At 38.3% G+C, this 15,862-nt stretch overlaps 2 protein-coding genes across 2 annotated transcripts in view; one reads left to right on the top strand and one right to left on the bottom strand.

Annotated features, from left to right (window-relative positions):
- Nucleotides 1–3,538: 3,538 nt before the first annotated feature.
- On the bottom strand, nt 3,539–9,266 carry mmachc (metabolism of cobalamin associated C). Its single transcript, XM_084722820.1, has 5 exons — nt 9,109–9,266; nt 8,580–8,777; nt 7,035–7,187; nt 4,841–5,017; nt 3,539–4,040 (listed from the first exon to the last, which is right to left on the bottom strand). The coding sequence occupies exons 1-5, from the start codon at nt 9,196–9,198 to the stop codon at nt 3,858–3,860; spliced, it is 801 nt and encodes a 266-aa protein (XP_084578946.1). The 5' UTR covers nt 9,199–9,266; the 3' UTR covers nt 3,539–3,857.
- The window catches only part of LOC146323727 (uncharacterized), a 10,772-nt gene continuing 4,137 nt past the window's right edge, over nt 9,228–15,862 (top strand). Inside the window, exons 1-10 of the mRNA XM_084723207.1 lie at nt 9,228–9,257; nt 9,478–9,496; nt 11,236–11,313; nt 11,636–11,692; nt 11,776–11,936; nt 12,056–12,137; nt 13,982–14,153; nt 14,352–14,425; nt 14,576–14,652; nt 14,756–14,856. Of these exons, the coding sequence (XP_084579333.1) occupies nt 9,228–9,257; nt 9,478–9,496; nt 11,236–11,313; nt 11,636–11,692; nt 11,776–11,936; nt 12,056–12,137; nt 13,982–14,153; nt 14,352–14,425; nt 14,576–14,652; nt 14,756–14,856 (851 nt within the window). The remainder of the gene's footprint in view (nt 9,258–9,477; nt 9,497–11,235; nt 11,314–11,635; nt 11,693–11,775; nt 11,937–12,055; nt 12,138–13,981; nt 14,154–14,351; nt 14,426–14,575; nt 14,653–14,755; nt 14,857–15,862) is intronic.

Consider the following 15,862-nt stretch of genomic DNA (forward strand, 5'->3'; position numbering starts at 1 on the left):
ATGATATAAATAATGTTTAATTAAGTAATTCATTTTATATTTAGATCTTACATTTTAACATAGTGTATGTCTTGTTACCAGTCATAATTATCAAGGACAAGATACATTAAATATCATATATATGTATGTATGTGTAGGTGTACATATGTATATATGTACATACATAATAATCTATAAATAATCTGCATATTAATGTATTTTTAAATTCACCATATATCTTGTAAATTAAAATCATATTTATTCACAACTTACATTGCCTACATTTAAGTTAATAAGTTTTGTATTGTATCAGTTTTTGTTTTGTTTAGTTTCACTCAGTGTTTGTTCGAGTTGTGTTAAATTTCCACAGTTGCAGCAAATTTTTTAAAGGTCTTATGTTCAGTGGTGGACAGTAACAAAGTATATTTATTTGAGTACTGTACTTAAGTACATTTTTTGAGTATCTGTACTTTACTTGAGTATTTGTGTTTTTGGAAAATTCTGACTTTCACTCCACTACATTTCAAAGACAAATATTGTACTTTTGACTCCACTACATTTCTAGAAAGGTTGTTGTTACTTTTTGACTGAGCACATCGTTGAAGTCAGCTGTTGCTGTTTTTTCTTTTCTAAAATGCAATTGGTCACATGCTGTGTTCCTCACAGAAGGAAACCAATCACAGTAGCTCCTCTCAAATGGGACTGATGTAAAAGCAGAAATACATCCAGGCGCACTAACAAGAACAAGCAAGCTCTCCCTCTTTCATTCAAACAAACAGCGGTAATGGTGAAAGGCGGAGAAAGACAAAATTAAGATGTTATTATAATTATTAATTACTCCAGGTAGCTTTTAAAGTTGGATGGTTTTTATCGGGGTGAAAAATACCACATAATTCATGTATATATACTGCCTCTGAAGACAGAAAGAAATCTCAGTTATTTAACAGACTTGGAGAACTCCTTACAGTTGGCTTCAATCTGCTTTTATGATGTGATTTTAATACAGTTACATCAGAAAATGACAACAGCTGTCCTTTTTGTTTTTGATTGTATTTCTATGCTAAATGTTTTATAGGTGTTTCTATAGGCTTTGTGTAGCAGAGTGGTTCTACAAGCGTCAGTGCATCATTAGATGGTTTCAGAGAGTTACAAGCTTCTGTAAATGCATCATGAAAACAATATAGCATGTATTGATATTAGAAAATGTACTTTGTAATTTGTACTTTTGAATACTAAAGTATTTTTAAAAACGTACTTTTGAATACTTAAGTATTTTTAAAACCAAGTACTCTAGTACTTTAACTCAAGTAAAATTGTGAATGAGCAACTTTCACTTGTAGTTGAGTAATATTTGGCCAGGAGTATCTATACTTTGACTCAAGTACTGGGGTTGAGTACTTTGTCCACCACTGCTTATGTTAACAGGCTAATGACCAAAGGAATGAAGCTGGTGACGTTGCAGGTGTTCCGATCGGTTGAATTGTGTCAAGAGAAGTTCCCTGAACTTCCGTTCTCTGAGCGGGGAGCACAGTCTAAGTAAAGCAGCAGTCAGCCATTCTGTTGTCTTGTCTTGTCTTCTTTAGACAGAAGAAGAGGAGCACAATTAAGCCCTCCCTGCTTAGTGAAGGTGCAGAGTGCAGCACTGATGTATCAAAGTGTCACACCCTGAAAAAGTGTTTGAGTGTGTGCTGGGTCTCAGTGTTGTGTAGGGCGCTGAATCACTAACAAAGGGGTTAGTCACAGTTGAAAGTAGTCAGTCTGTCACCAGGCTGGGGGGGGCAGAGGCAGCACACATCAATAATGCATCAAGCTGAGTGTCAGCAGGTAAACTGGAGACAAGGACAAAACAATGGAACCAATAAATACTGGAGACAGATGAGATGGATGGATGGATAACTCAAATACTTTTAAAACACCAAATAAAAATGCAGCTTCTAATCATATATATCTAATGCATCAACAACAGATCAATGTTTTGAAGTAATAACATGGACAAAATACCAAACCACTGATAAATATGACCAACATTTATTTGTAGAAACATTAATTGTTATTAAAACTCTATTTAGAGGACACAGTATTGACATTTAAAACTGTTGATGGCTCCACTGTGTTGGTTGAAGAAGGAAATCTCAGAGATGAAATACTTGAAATCTGTTCAAATTACACAAACGATATCTGCATGGCTGCATGCCACAAGGAAGTAAGCAGAAAACAAAATTGTTTCCAGTGTTTGTTTTTTTTCTTGGAAAATGGGGAACTAACAGTTTTAACTTGAAAAGTTAGTTAAAGTTTAAAGGTTTCCTCTTTAGCATCGTGGTCGTTCATTTCCTCATTTTGTTTATATGCTCTTTTTTTTAATACACAAAGGACTATTACTTGGCAACTTTAAGCCACATCCACACAACGACACAAACAATGTAGAAAAAATGAAAAATAAGCGCACATGCTAACAAACAGGCTGTTGCACAAATTAAATGCCCAAGGCTCCTGTCATTGTGAGGGGCTACAAACACAGATAGATAACGTAAGATAATAAATAAATGTGATCTTCTTTATTAAGATATCAGAGGAGCCACAGAATGTGAATCCAAATAGGCCTTTTTCAGCCATACTGATATGAAATAGTAGGACCTTAATTAGTATCATTTGTGAAACCTGTTGCACTGTTATTTCTTATCAATATGGCTGCTGTGAAAAAGGTCTATTTCTCAAGTTTGAGATGCTGCATCACCTCCCTGAGCCACTGAGTCCAGCGTTTTCCATTCGTTTAAATCAGATCCATGGAGTCACACATTTCTTATTATTTTGATTTATTGTCTTCTATGGCTACACTATTAAACCAAAAAGAAATATTCTATAAATGATTTAAAAAGCAAGAGTGTTTATTCTCTTTGTGATAAAGTACAGGCACATAAATACACAGATGACAAACTTAAGACAGGCTGGTGATGCAGGGTTTCTTGAAGACTCTCGTATTGATAGCGAGTGAGTTAAATGATACGAAGTACGGCGTGAAAGTTACCGTCACAACCTCACTGTCTACAGTTTGAGTGTTACAGTATGGTACAAGCAGCAAGGATACAAAGTGCATTCTTCAGAACAAGTGGTTTAAACACACAAGGCTTGTTACAGCAGCACTAACATTTAAATCAGCTGTTCCCAAACTTTTCCCTTAAGGGATCACTCTATAATGACATAACAGTACAGACCAACTGATAAACTGTACATTCAAGCCAATTTATGAACAAACTAAAAATGAATGATTTGGATGAATTTTAAACTGAGTTTTTCCTGTGAATATTGTATCAGAGATGAGTTTTCCTGATGTTTAACAATTTTTTAAGCAATTAATTTTTTTACCATCATATATACACAATAGGCTATTTAAAAAAAACAGTGTTTTCTTCTCCCTGACACAAAGGAACTGTTACATGAGCTGTTTGATTGTCTTTGGTTCTGATGTTTAGCAGAAAGTGAAGACTCTGTGACCTTAAATAATAAGCTAAACTTTAAAAATAACTTCATTTAGTTTGAATGAATTAAATGCTTAAAGGCCTCGTGACCCCCCCATGAAACTTAGTCGGCCCCTAGTTGGGGTCAGAACCCCAAGGTTGGGAACCAGTGGTTTATAGCTTACATCCATTGGAGTATGTTCAAGTTTCTGTGAGATGACACCATGAGAGGAGCTGCCTTTACTCAGTAGTGGCTATAAAGCGGTAAATGTTCATTTGTAAGTGCATGAAAAGTATCCCTTCTCTACTTGTTTTTACCAAAACCTTAGTTCAATCAAAGCTGAATCAAAATGTCATTAAATCTTTGCTGCAGTGGGGGTTTGTGCCCAGACAGAGAATGGAAATTGCAGTCGTTCTTCTCTTTCAGCCGTGTCCGTCCAACTGGCTGGGTGTGTCCAAGTTCGGATCAGTCTGATTATTTTCCCTCGGCAGGAAGCCCCAAGTCTTCAGCAGAGCAAACCGCTGAGCAGGAGGTGTGGAAAAGTAGTCACTCTGTTTCTGAGAGTATGTCTGAACTGGACGGACGATCTCTCTGTAGCTGCCGTCCTGATGAGGCAAAAGTTCTCAGATTAACATTTTACCATATATTTAAGCACATGATGAGAACCCATTCAAACATACAATGGTACTGTGAAAAAAATAAGAGAGAGAAACTGAAAGTGCAACTGAACCAAACATGAATTGAATTTTAGCAACGTAGGATCAAAAAAAATGTCTGGAGCAGCAACAATTAATTTATCATTAATTGATCATTAGAGTATTCGCCAACTATTTTGATAATCGATTAATCGGTTTAAGTAATTTTCTTCTGCTTAAATGTTGAATATTTTCTGGTTTATTTACTCCTCTAACTGAATATTTTTGGGTTGTGGGCAAAACAAGACATTTGAGGGCATCCTGACATTTCAATCCAATATCAATATATCTGCTGATATTCTTTATTTATATATAAGAAATCCAAAATTACACTAGTAACACATTCACTGATATTGATATAGATTGATATAGCTGTGATAAGCAAGTATCTGGCCAATAATATCAGCCGACTAATTTATCTGTCTGGCTTTAAAATTTATATCCAGTATCATTTAATATTATCATGAAAGAGATAGTATAACAGCACAGGTTTCACTCTTTATTCTCATCACACCACCTACAGTACAGTTAGCGTGGACAGACAGCTTAAATCTCCCCTGGAGGGGGCCCACGGGACAACCAAACCTCCACAGATGGGGGGTCTCTCATGTAAAGGCCATCTGTCTGGAGGTCTCTGACATGAAACAGTTTGGTGTCTGTTTAATGTGCGCGTCACAGTTGTTATGGCTGACGGTGCCGAGGTCATGTACCTGCCAGTGAAAGTTAAACGCCTCCAGCAGCTGAATCCTGCCCTCTCTGGAGGGCACGCAGTCCGGAGGAACGGGCTGCTCCATCTCTGAGCCCATCGTCACACCACCAAACACCAACAGGGCTCTGATGGCAAACCAGCCCCCAAACCTCGGATGCACACACACGCCGAACATCTTCTGCAGGTAACCGATGGAGATACACCAAACAGAGGTGAGGAGACAAGAATGGGAGCACTGCACTGCTGTAACTTAAAAACTAAAATTGCAACCATTTTGATTAGGGATGAACAAGGTATCGGAATTGCAATTTTCATATGGCAGGAGGCACAATATTTGATAAAGGCAAAATGTGTGTCAAAATAAATTTGCCTGCACATACTCATAATTAAGAAAACATCTTGTTTTGTACAGATCGCTGCAAATATCACATGATAATCATTTTAATGCTTTTCAAAGAAAAGGAGAATAATGATGTAAAAATGATCATTTCTCCTAACATCAATATACAGTTGTGCTCAGAAGTTTACATACCTGGCAGAATTTGTGATTTTTTGGCCATTTTTCAGAGAATATGAATGATAACACAAAAACTTTTTTTTCCACTCATGGTTAGTGGTTGGGTGAAGCCATTTATTGTCAAACAACTGTGTTAACTCTTTTTAAATCATAATGACAACAGAAACTACCCAAATGACCCTGATCAAAAGTTTACACACCCTGGAGATTTTGGCCTGATAACATGCACACAAGTTGGCATAAACGGGTTTGAATGGCTACTAAAGGTAACCACCCTCACCTGCGATCTGTTTGCTTGTAATAAGTGTGTGTGTATAAAAGGTCAGTGACGTTTCTGGATTCTGAGTCATGGGGAAAGCAAGAGAATTGTCAAAGGATCTGCGGGAAAAGGTAATTGAACTGTATAAAACAGGAAAGGGATATAAAAAGGTAGCCAAGGAATTGAGAATGCCAATCAGCAGTGTTCAAACTCTAATTAAGAAGTGGAAAACGAGGGGTTCTGTTGAAACCAAACCACGGTCAGGTAGACCAACAAAATTTTCGGCCATAATTTCCAGGAAAATTGTTCAGGATGCAGAGAAAAACCCACAAATAACTTCAGCTGAAATACAGAACTCTCTGATAAAAAAAAAGTTGTGTGGCTGTTTAAGGATGCACAATAAGGAGGCACTCGAAGAAAAATGGGATGCATGGTCGAGTCGCCAGAAGAAAGCCATTACTACGCAAATGCAACAAAGCATCCCACTTACAATACGCCAAACAGCACAGAGACAAGCCTCCAAACTTCTGGAACAAAGTCATTTGGAATGATGAGACCAAAATTGAACTTTTTGGCCACAACCATAAACATTACATTTGGAGAGGAGTCAACAAGGCTTATGATGAAACTGTGAAACACAGAGGTGGATCGCTGATGTTTTGGGGATGTGTGAGCTACAAAGGCGCAGGAAACTTGGTCAAAATTGATGGCAAGATGAATGCAGCTTGTTATCAGAAAATACTGGAGGAAAATTTGCGCTCATCAGCCCGGAAGCTGCGCACGGGACGTACTTCCAACATGACAACGATCCAAAACTCAAGGCCAAGTCGACCTGTCATTGGCTACACAAAATAAAGTGAAGGTTCTGGAGTGACCGTCTCAGTCTCCTGACCTCAGTATCATCGAGCCACTCTGGGGAGATCTCAAACGTGCAGTTCATGCAAGACAGCCCAAGAATTTACAGGAGCTGGAGGCTTTTTGCCAAGAAGAATGGGCAGCTTTACCATCTGAGAAAATAAAGAGCCTCATCCACAACTGTTGTCATTATAATTTAAAAAAGAGTTAACACAGTTGTTTGATAATAAATGGCTTCACCCAACCACTAACCATGAGTGAAAGAAAAGTTTTTGTGTTATCATTCATATTCTCTGAAAAATGGCCAAGAAATCCTAAATTCTGCCAGGGTATGTAAACTTATGAGCACAACTGTAAGTCAAATAATCACAATTAGATATGTTTTCAAAAATAAGTAGTCCTCCTCACTACTGTTGTTTACAGTGTCTGATTGCCTTTAAAGGAAAAGGGAAACATGTTATCTGGATGCCATGTATGATGACCAGACTTTTCACAATGAAAATAACTGAAACAACAAAAAACATTCAGTCCTAATTTCAATTCATCATAAATGCATAGCGTTACTTTTTCAGCCCAGGGTTGGTCTTTGACATCAGACTGTTGGTAGTAGAAAGCTGCTCCAGACACATGAGCCGCAGTCTGTGCCAAGAACTTTGGCTTCCTGCTGGGCAACAACTCGTAGTCATACTTCACATCCACCTCCTGTCCTGGAAAACACTGCAGGGCAGCAAGAGTTAAAGGTCATAAGTTAGGATGCTTTCCCTAAGTGGGACTAGGCAACATAATGAGATATACTGAGACCATCAGAGATTTTGCCATACAGTTTACGCCATGGTATCACAGCCAGGTTAAACCATAATAGAGCCACGGGGCAAAACTACTCTATTGGCCCCCTGCTGTCTGTGCTTTGTGTGTGTACTGAGTCACCTTCAAAAACCCATTAAGTACAGACTATGCATGACATTATTTTTCACAGGGACGACCAGCAGGGTTTCTGCTAGTGTACTGCAAGCTTGGCAGCCTGCCACTGGGGCATAAGAGTCTGGGGAATTTAAAAAATATATATTTTTAAGATGATTTTCACACTAAACGGTGTTACATAGTAGTGAATTCCTCTAAAGTGACAGTTCACCCCAAAATCATAAATACAGATTTTTTTCCTCTTACCTGTAGCCCTGGCAGAATCCCTACTTTGGATGGTATGTTCAGATGTTTTTGGTAATGAAAAAATAAAAGGAATATTTAAGATTATGAAGAATGTAAGGACAAAAGAACTACATTTTGATTGAGTGCCCCTCAACAAGGCAGAGGACTTGTCATAAGAAAATCATCAGGGTGCTGTGAAACTGCACCTACTTGGGGCATCAAAAAAGTAAATCTCAGATGCGTCGGTACTTGAGGCAGAGGAGCTACCTGAACACCAGTTTAGCTGGGCTGGAAGGACAAGAAGTCCACAAGCTGAGATAAATGCAAATATAATCTATTTAATTAAAGCAAGGGTGTTCAATCAAAAGGTGCTTAGAGTGCAAAAAAATTAAGGGTGAATAAAAACAGCAGTCCTTGACTCTTATCAGCACTACCTTTGTCTATTGTCTATATCTGTTCTGTGGAACTCTCAAGTCTGTAGCACTGATGATAGTCAAGGACTGAAACATTTGCTGCTGCATGCCATAATTAAAAAGATTATTTTTGCATTTATCTCAGTCTGTGGAGTTTTTTTTTGTGGCTTTCTAGCCCAGCTATATGGGTATGTTGGTATCTCCTCTGCAGCCTTTTCAAGTCAGATTTGTTATAAGGCCATTTCCTTTTCGGGACATATTGAACTTTATTAGTGCGTATTTCCATCATATTACTATAAAACAATGAACAGATGCCTGCCTTACTGGGTCTGTAATCCAGCTTTTAGTAGTTTTTTTTTTTTTACTTTTCACTTGAGTTCACAGACAATTGACTGTATCAAAATATATCTATTGATAATATAACATTACACATTCTGCAATACAAAATAATAACCATAGTCGTCCTCCTCTATCCCCAAGCAATCATACAAATTTGCTTTTGTCTGTCTGCCCCACATGTAAGGCCATGATACTCACTTATCTCACTCACCTGAGAGACAGCAGAGGAGACACAGTGTTTGACACACTGGTCTATGGGATCAGACAGCCTCTGGCAGCCCCTCTCCTCCATGAAGGGCAGGAAGGCTTGTTCAAACATGGAAGGAGTGCTGAGCACCACAACAGCCAGGCTGTCATCTGGATAAGCCAGGTGAAAGGAGGGAGGCAGCACAGAGTTATACCAACCAACCTGTGGATATGGTGGGACGGATCAGATAGGCATATCAAACGCAGTATATCTCTGTACAAACAATAGTAATATATATATATTTATTTTACATTTGCCACAGCATTTTTAACAATTAAGGAGAAAATAAATCTTTAATTGTTAAAATTGTTAATTTAATTAATTGTTAACTTAAATCTACCTCCTGAAGTACACTTTACTCACTTGTTCATCTCCTCCCCCCTCAGTCCTAGCTAGCAGGTAAACAACACTATTAAATAGTTTGTTTGTTTTTTTCTCCCAGTCTTTCTTACTGTCAACGCTACACATTAGAAATAAATTAATCCCACAATACCTTCAATGGGTAGACTTCAAATCCAAGTTTTGATAAATAGTTCTCCAACACCCCCGTTATGCCTTCCACATTGACAGTGGAGGTCGCCATTCTTGTATGCGAACGCAAAGCTTTGGATTATGGGATATGGTGTTCTTTGGCTGATCAACGTCAGAAATCAACGTAGGCTGTGGTTGTTTCTGCAATGACTTCTTACAAATCGAATGAAAACAATACAATATATGATACAGTGTGTTTCAGAGAAATTCTTCTGCCGTACTTAAGTAAATTTGTGAGCAAAGAGTAGAGCCATCTACTACAATACCCAGGAGACCAATGCGGTACGTCATACGTAATCACGTTGCCATTATGGGCTCCTGGATTTAAAAGTGGAGTCGCAGGTTTTTCTGTGAGTAGCCTGATTAGCCAGCTAATATAAACATTTGTAACGTTGTCCTTAAACATTATGTATTCTGTTTCAGTCTCGGGTTATATTCTCAAAAGAAGAAATCACTCAGTGTCTATGAGACATTGCACAATTAATTTGCCAACCAAGAGAGTAACGTAATACTGCGAAACAAGTCATCGTAGGTGCTAACTACATTTAGCTATAAGGTTAACATCACGACATCACTGGCTTTTTAACGTTTGTTACGCTACGTGTTTAGTCCACATTTTGCTCTGTTTTTGGCAGCCAGTATTAACTTTGCTGAAGTGTTTTTGTGCGAGGGGGGTCTTGCCTTTCTTTCAGTTTAAATATGTGTATAGTCATACATAGTGTATAGTATATATGTGTAGGCTGGTGAGATATATTTTCTGATATCAGTAAACTTGTATCACAGCCATTTAAATATGGAATAGTGGGGTAAACAAAGGTGTGACCAATGATACTAATTAAGGTTCTGTTCCGGTTAGTTAGGTCAAACAGTGCCACGGTGCAGCTACACTGCATGATAGCTCACTGGAAAAGTTCTGCTACACTAAATGGAACGTGACAATAATTCGTATCAATGATACCTGTGTTTGCCATACTATTTCATTATCAATATCAGTTATAAATTCATCAATGTGGCTTCTGTGAAAAAGTCTATTATGTAACTTAGGGCTGATCCATTCTGAAAAAAACATCTTGTTGCAATTATTTTGACTGATTTTGCAATTGTAGAGGGAATGATAATTTTTACAGAATTATTCTAATTTTAAATAAAAAAAATGATGTGAATTTTGGAGAATTTGTAACAGACAAAGATGTGTTTTTTAAGTCTGTAGAATATGATGCATATTATGTGTAGGCCAGGACATCCCGCTGCACTACAATATTTAATTAAAAATAGTATTTTGACACACATTTTGAGTTTGAAATGATCTGAATTCAGCTTCTTAAATGTGAATATTTTCTGAATATCAGATTAGTCAGCAATAAAAAAAACAGTTTAAGCCCTAATAATATCTTTGACCAAATACCTTGATACTGATATTTATTAACATTTTAATAATCATCAGAGATGTGTTGACTAAGTGGGTAAAGGCAAATAATAGAACAGAGCATCACTTTACTGTAATAAAGCCGTTAAAAGCAGGAAAAGACAACAACTCTGCTATATCAAAATATAATGATATTCAAAATGTAAGACAATATCTGTCCTCATGATACTGACATAATATTGATATATACATTCCAGCCCTACTTAAGTGCAGCAGAGCCTTTCCAGTGTGTGAAGATGCACAATATCAGCACCCTGACCCTTTTTGACCTGAATGGAATGGGTCCTTAATTAATATTCTGTGTTTACTCTTCTATATCATGCCAAAATGGCTGCTGTGAAAAAGATATATTAAGTAAATATTAGATTATCAGTCTGCACGTTTAGCATCTGAGAAGCGTCACCACAAACATGCAAATATCCAGGCCTGCTGAAATTTAATCTCTCACAAGGTGTCAGAGATCTCAACCAGGCAGTTACCTCACCAAGCAGCCTCAACACAGGTCTAAAGTTACTGTATCACCATCCTCTGCTGGTTTTTGATGTAGCATTGTCACTGTCAGGCCACACAAGACTGACTTGCATGACAGTCACTGCACCGAAGACCAAGAATTAGCCAACAAATGCTCATGACTGATGCATTTGCCAACTCATTTCTTTCTAGTTCAACTGAGACATGAACTGGGACAATCAGCTGAGCTCTATTTTGTCAGTAGCAGATGGCAGCGTTGCAAAGATGAGGGTGAGTAGATTCAAAATGTCTTCATCTAATTTATCAGTCTTGATAAAAAATAACAGAAACTCCTTATTTTAAAGAGTGTGTGGCCTTACTGTCCATTAAGGTTTTTTAATTTATTTATTTTTTCATCAATGAACGAAGTTTAGCCGAGCCTTCACTGTGGTGAATTAGAATTGTCATTATTGGAGCCATCTGTAGATGGCAGTAATGCTCCACTAAACTTTTAACAGGGTGATTCAGTTGATCAAATTAGAGCTATGTCCTGATAATGAAAGTGAGAGTATTTGGAAATTCCCTTTGATTATGTGTTTTTGTGTGTCCACAGGAGAGGTTGACATCACCAGGGAAATTCACCAAAGGAGGAGAAGGTCTGTGAAATACTGTAGGTTTCTGGATATGGCTAAAAGTGGAAATTACCTAGTTGTGTGTGTGAACAGAATCCATCACATGCCTCATCCTCCCCAGATTTGTTACCAGTGAGGGAGAGGATTCATGAGTCAGATCTGGATCCTCCCGCTCTTCCTCCTCGTGCCCCCCTTCACAGACAGCCTTCCCCATCTCTCAGTCCTGGTGTGCAGTGGGCGGACCTCACTTCTCTCCAGTCACAGCTTCAGATACAGAGCCAGGTGTGCAGTTATTTGTTTAATCAAGCCAGTTGTGTGATCAAATAGGTGGTGCGTGTGTCTAATGTAACCTATTGTTAACACTGACAGAATTCCAATTTATTCTCTAATGTCTTCTTAAGGCGATTGAGTCTCTCACCAAGAAAATCCATGACATGGAGAGGGAGCGACTGTCTCAACAGTGTCACATTCAGACTCTTGAAGGTAACCTATGGCACCATGACTGCCTACTTCAGTTTATACTGCGTCACGTTATCCCCTCACACATACAGCAACACCTGATTCCTGTTATTGTAAAATAGAGGAAAGGGATTCTTATCAGATTCAACATGACATAATGTGGCCACACCCCCAACTAAGTCAACAGGATACATATTATGAAATACAAACAGCTAGTTCAGGTTTTTAACACAGATTAATCATTTGACACTTATATTTGTATCTCCCAAAATATATTCTTCCGTTTAACAGAAATATGTGAATTTGATAGTCAAATACAATTTCAGTTAAAACAGAATTACTCCATTTATTTGTTCATTTTAAATCTCATTGAGGTCCTCACATCAACAGGTCTTGAATATTGTATGTTTTTATTTTTGGAGCAGCTAAGAAGTCTTCTCACCTTATTCAAAACTCCTCAGCAAGGTTTTTGACAAAATCAGAAAAGTGAGACCGTACGAGTCTCACTTTTTTATACACTTCTTGACTTGCTCCTACAACAAGGTTGTGTGTCATCAGTGGAAAAAAAAAGTTCCACCACTTGTTTCCATTATTATTATGACTTTAAAGGGTAACTTCCCTGTTTTACCATGTTTTTGTGTCTTAATGACTAATGGGGACAACAAGTTTTTAAATTGGTCCACTATTGAGTGAAACTGCTGCAGCTGTCAGCCATGACACATGCTGAAGTACGATGCTTATGGGTCATTGAACCCATCGTAATATGTCGACTCCAATCTCAGATTACCTATTCAGATTATTAAGTGTCTAATAACATTGTGAATTGGATTCCTACAGAGAGAAACACTTTTCTTAAAGATTAAGATCCTTTAATTTGAAACAGCTGATAAAGCCACCAGACTCCATTTACAGAACCAGTAATTTTGTCATTGTAAAACACACTTGATTCAACAAAATAAAACTCACCAAAACTATCTTTGTTTGTCTTTCAGCTACTCCAGTTCTGGTTTGGTTTAAATAAACCCTTCATTCACAGTGTTAAATGTGGTTAAGAGCTAAGAAAAAACTTGTAAGACACTTTAACTTTACATAGCCATCCACTATTTGTAACCTCTTGTTTTAGATGTTTAACATATGTTCCTCACTCGGTATCATATAAAACTCTTTGGATGAACTGTGTTGTGGTTGAAATGCGTGTGTAAATAACTGGCTCGATGAATAAACAATAGAAGCCTTCGTCAAGAGGCCTGGTAGCCTATTCCAGTCTTTACTTTTCAGTCTACACATATTGGGTAGGATTGTGCATTTCATCTGTTTAAATGGCCCAGATGGGCATTACGTTATGGGTCAAAAGAATTTAAATTACATTCTTTGTTTGTATTAAATTTCTACCATGATTACTGCATACTATCAGTTTCACTGAGATTATCTCAGAGGAAAAGACGAGTAGTTTAAACCACTCACAGAATCTGTGCTGCAACATGACGCAAGAGGATTTGCAAGAAAATGTGTGTGACTCAATCTCTTGAACCATCAGCACTTACAGCACTGTTCCTACTGTGATCTACTGTGGCTAGTATTCTACCTCATTTGTGGACAAAATTGTCTGCCAAAAAAATAAAAATAAAATTATATTGATGCATAAAAATACTGCTTTATCACGGTCCAAAGTCAGATCCTGCTAAAGCTTTCTCTTCTGTACCTTCTGTACTCCCTGCCCACCCCTCTACTGTCTGAAAAAGCAAAATACACTCATCAAGGGAGGATTCATTTATAATTAATCATGTTAATAAATTATTTGGATTTGTCTACAAGGCTGCTAAAGGAGAAGAAAAATCTCTTCCTCATCGTAATCCCTTCTTTTCCAGAGGAGGTTCACAGACTGAGGGAGAGGGACAGAGAGAGGGACGAATCAAGGCGGGGACAAAGTCCTGGAGCAGAGAGAAGGATGGAGCAGTGGAAGAGAGAGGTTGGACGTGAGCTGAGCAGTCTGCGGGGACACATCACCAGAGCCACGTCGCTAGGCAACCTGGAGGAGAGGTGCATTAGGGGTGGAGCTGGGGGGCGTAACTGCATACTGAACTGATGATAGGTCCAACTCAAGATTGAAAAATTGTTTACACTTCAGTTTGCAGTTAGGAAGGTGTCTACATGATGCGTTCGTTTTGGGGAAGACGGGTATGACAAAAAAGAAAGGACAGGACAGTTTTATAGTCACTTTTCTTTTTTTTCTCGCAGTTTCAGCTCAAAACTCCGCCGAGAGGAGCTGGAACACCTGCGCAGAGAGGTGGACCAGCTAAAAACACGACTAAGTCAGTCAAACACACATACACGCACACACATATCATTCTTTTGCATTGATTCTGCGGGACCGCACATGTCCTGAGCCCAGTGCCGGTCTGAAGAGCAAAGACAAGCACAGTCTTGTTCACAACGTCTGCTCTTTCTTCTCCTCTTGACAGGGAGACAGGAGGAGGACGTGTTCCTCCAGCAGGCAGAGGTCAGAGAGACCAGGAGACAGTATGAACACAGCTGCAAGGTACACACACATACATCGTATCAGACAGGTTGTGTTTGCTCATGGGATGTGTGGTTTGTCCTCTTTCAGATCCTTAACCTTTCCTTTGTGTGCTTTTGTTCAGACGCTGGAGGAGTTGACAGACAGCTACAGAACTCACAGCACTGATCTGGCGAAGACTGTCTCTCAGTATTCACGCACACAACAAGAGGTCCACCAGATCAGGTGATCTGTAATGTGTGACTGTGTGTTTGTGACAGCATGTGTGTGTGTGCATGTGTCAGAGTTTCCACAGGTCCTCAGTCTAAAATCCAAAGATCTGTTGCATTAACTTCAGTCTTACTTTTAAATGTGTCTTTTGGGAAAATTTTTTTTTTTATATGAATCACAGTGTTACCAACTCCAAACCCCTATTCCAAAAGGGTTGGGATGCTCTGTAAAAAAGCAAATAAAATGCATTGCAATGATTTGGAATTCCTTTTTGACCCATATTCAACTAAATACAATACAAAGACAAGATTAATATATATTGTTTTGTAAATATATGCTACCTCTGAATTTGATGCCTGAAACATATTCCACAGAAGCTGGGACACCAGCAACAAAAGACTGGGAAAGTTGTGGAATTTGTCAGTAAACGCAGATCTATAGCTATATATCAACAACATCCAGAAACGTTGCTGACTTCTCTGGGCCCAAATTCATCTGAGATGGAAGTGGAAAAGTGTGCTGTGGTCTGATGAGTTCACATTTCTGTTTTTTGAATTTATGGACGTTGTGTCCCTTGTGCTGAAGAGAAAAATGACAATCCAAATTGTTATCATTGCAAAGCTCAAAAGCCAGCATCTGTGATAGTATGGGCTGTGTCAGTGCCTGTGGCATCATGGATAACTTTCACATCTATGAAGGAACCATTAATGCTGAAAAGTACATACAGGTTATGGAGCAACATATGCTGCCATTTAGAAAATGTCTTTTTCAGAGACGTACCTGCTTATTTCAGTAAGACAGCATGAAGACACCTTCTGCACATGTTAAAACAGTGTGGCTTCATGGTGAAAGAGTTCAGGTACTAAATTTACCAGCATGCAGTCCAGATCTGTCTCCTATTTAAACCGTATGGTGCATTATGAAGCCAAAAGTACAACAGAGACTGTTGAACCTGAATTCATCTATCAAGCAAGAATGGGAAAGAATTTCACCATTAAAACCTCAACAATTAGTGTCCACA

Source organism: Lutjanus erythropterus, chromosome 7, assembly GCF_056507025.1.
Source record: "Lutjanus erythropterus isolate fLutEry1 chromosome 7, fLutEry1.hap2, whole genome shotgun sequence".
Lineage (NCBI taxonomy): Eukaryota > Metazoa > Chordata > Actinopteri > Lutjaniformes > Lutjanidae > Lutjanus > Lutjanus erythropterus.

Excerpts from the sequence above, each read along its gene's own strand:
- mmachc (XM_084722820.1), bottom strand. The coding sequence starts at position 9,198 with ATGGCGACCTCCACTGTCAATGTGGAAGGCATAACGGGGGTGTTGGAG. Across the intron at positions 8,778-9,108 it reads TTGAAGTCTACCCATTGAAG|GTTGGTTGGTATAACTCTGT; the intron begins GTATTGTGGGAT and ends CCATATCCACAG. Across the intron at positions 7,188-8,579 it reads TCTCCTCTGCTGTCTCTCAG|TGTTTTCCAGGACAGGAGGT; the intron begins GTGAGTGAGATA and ends GCTGCCCTGCAG.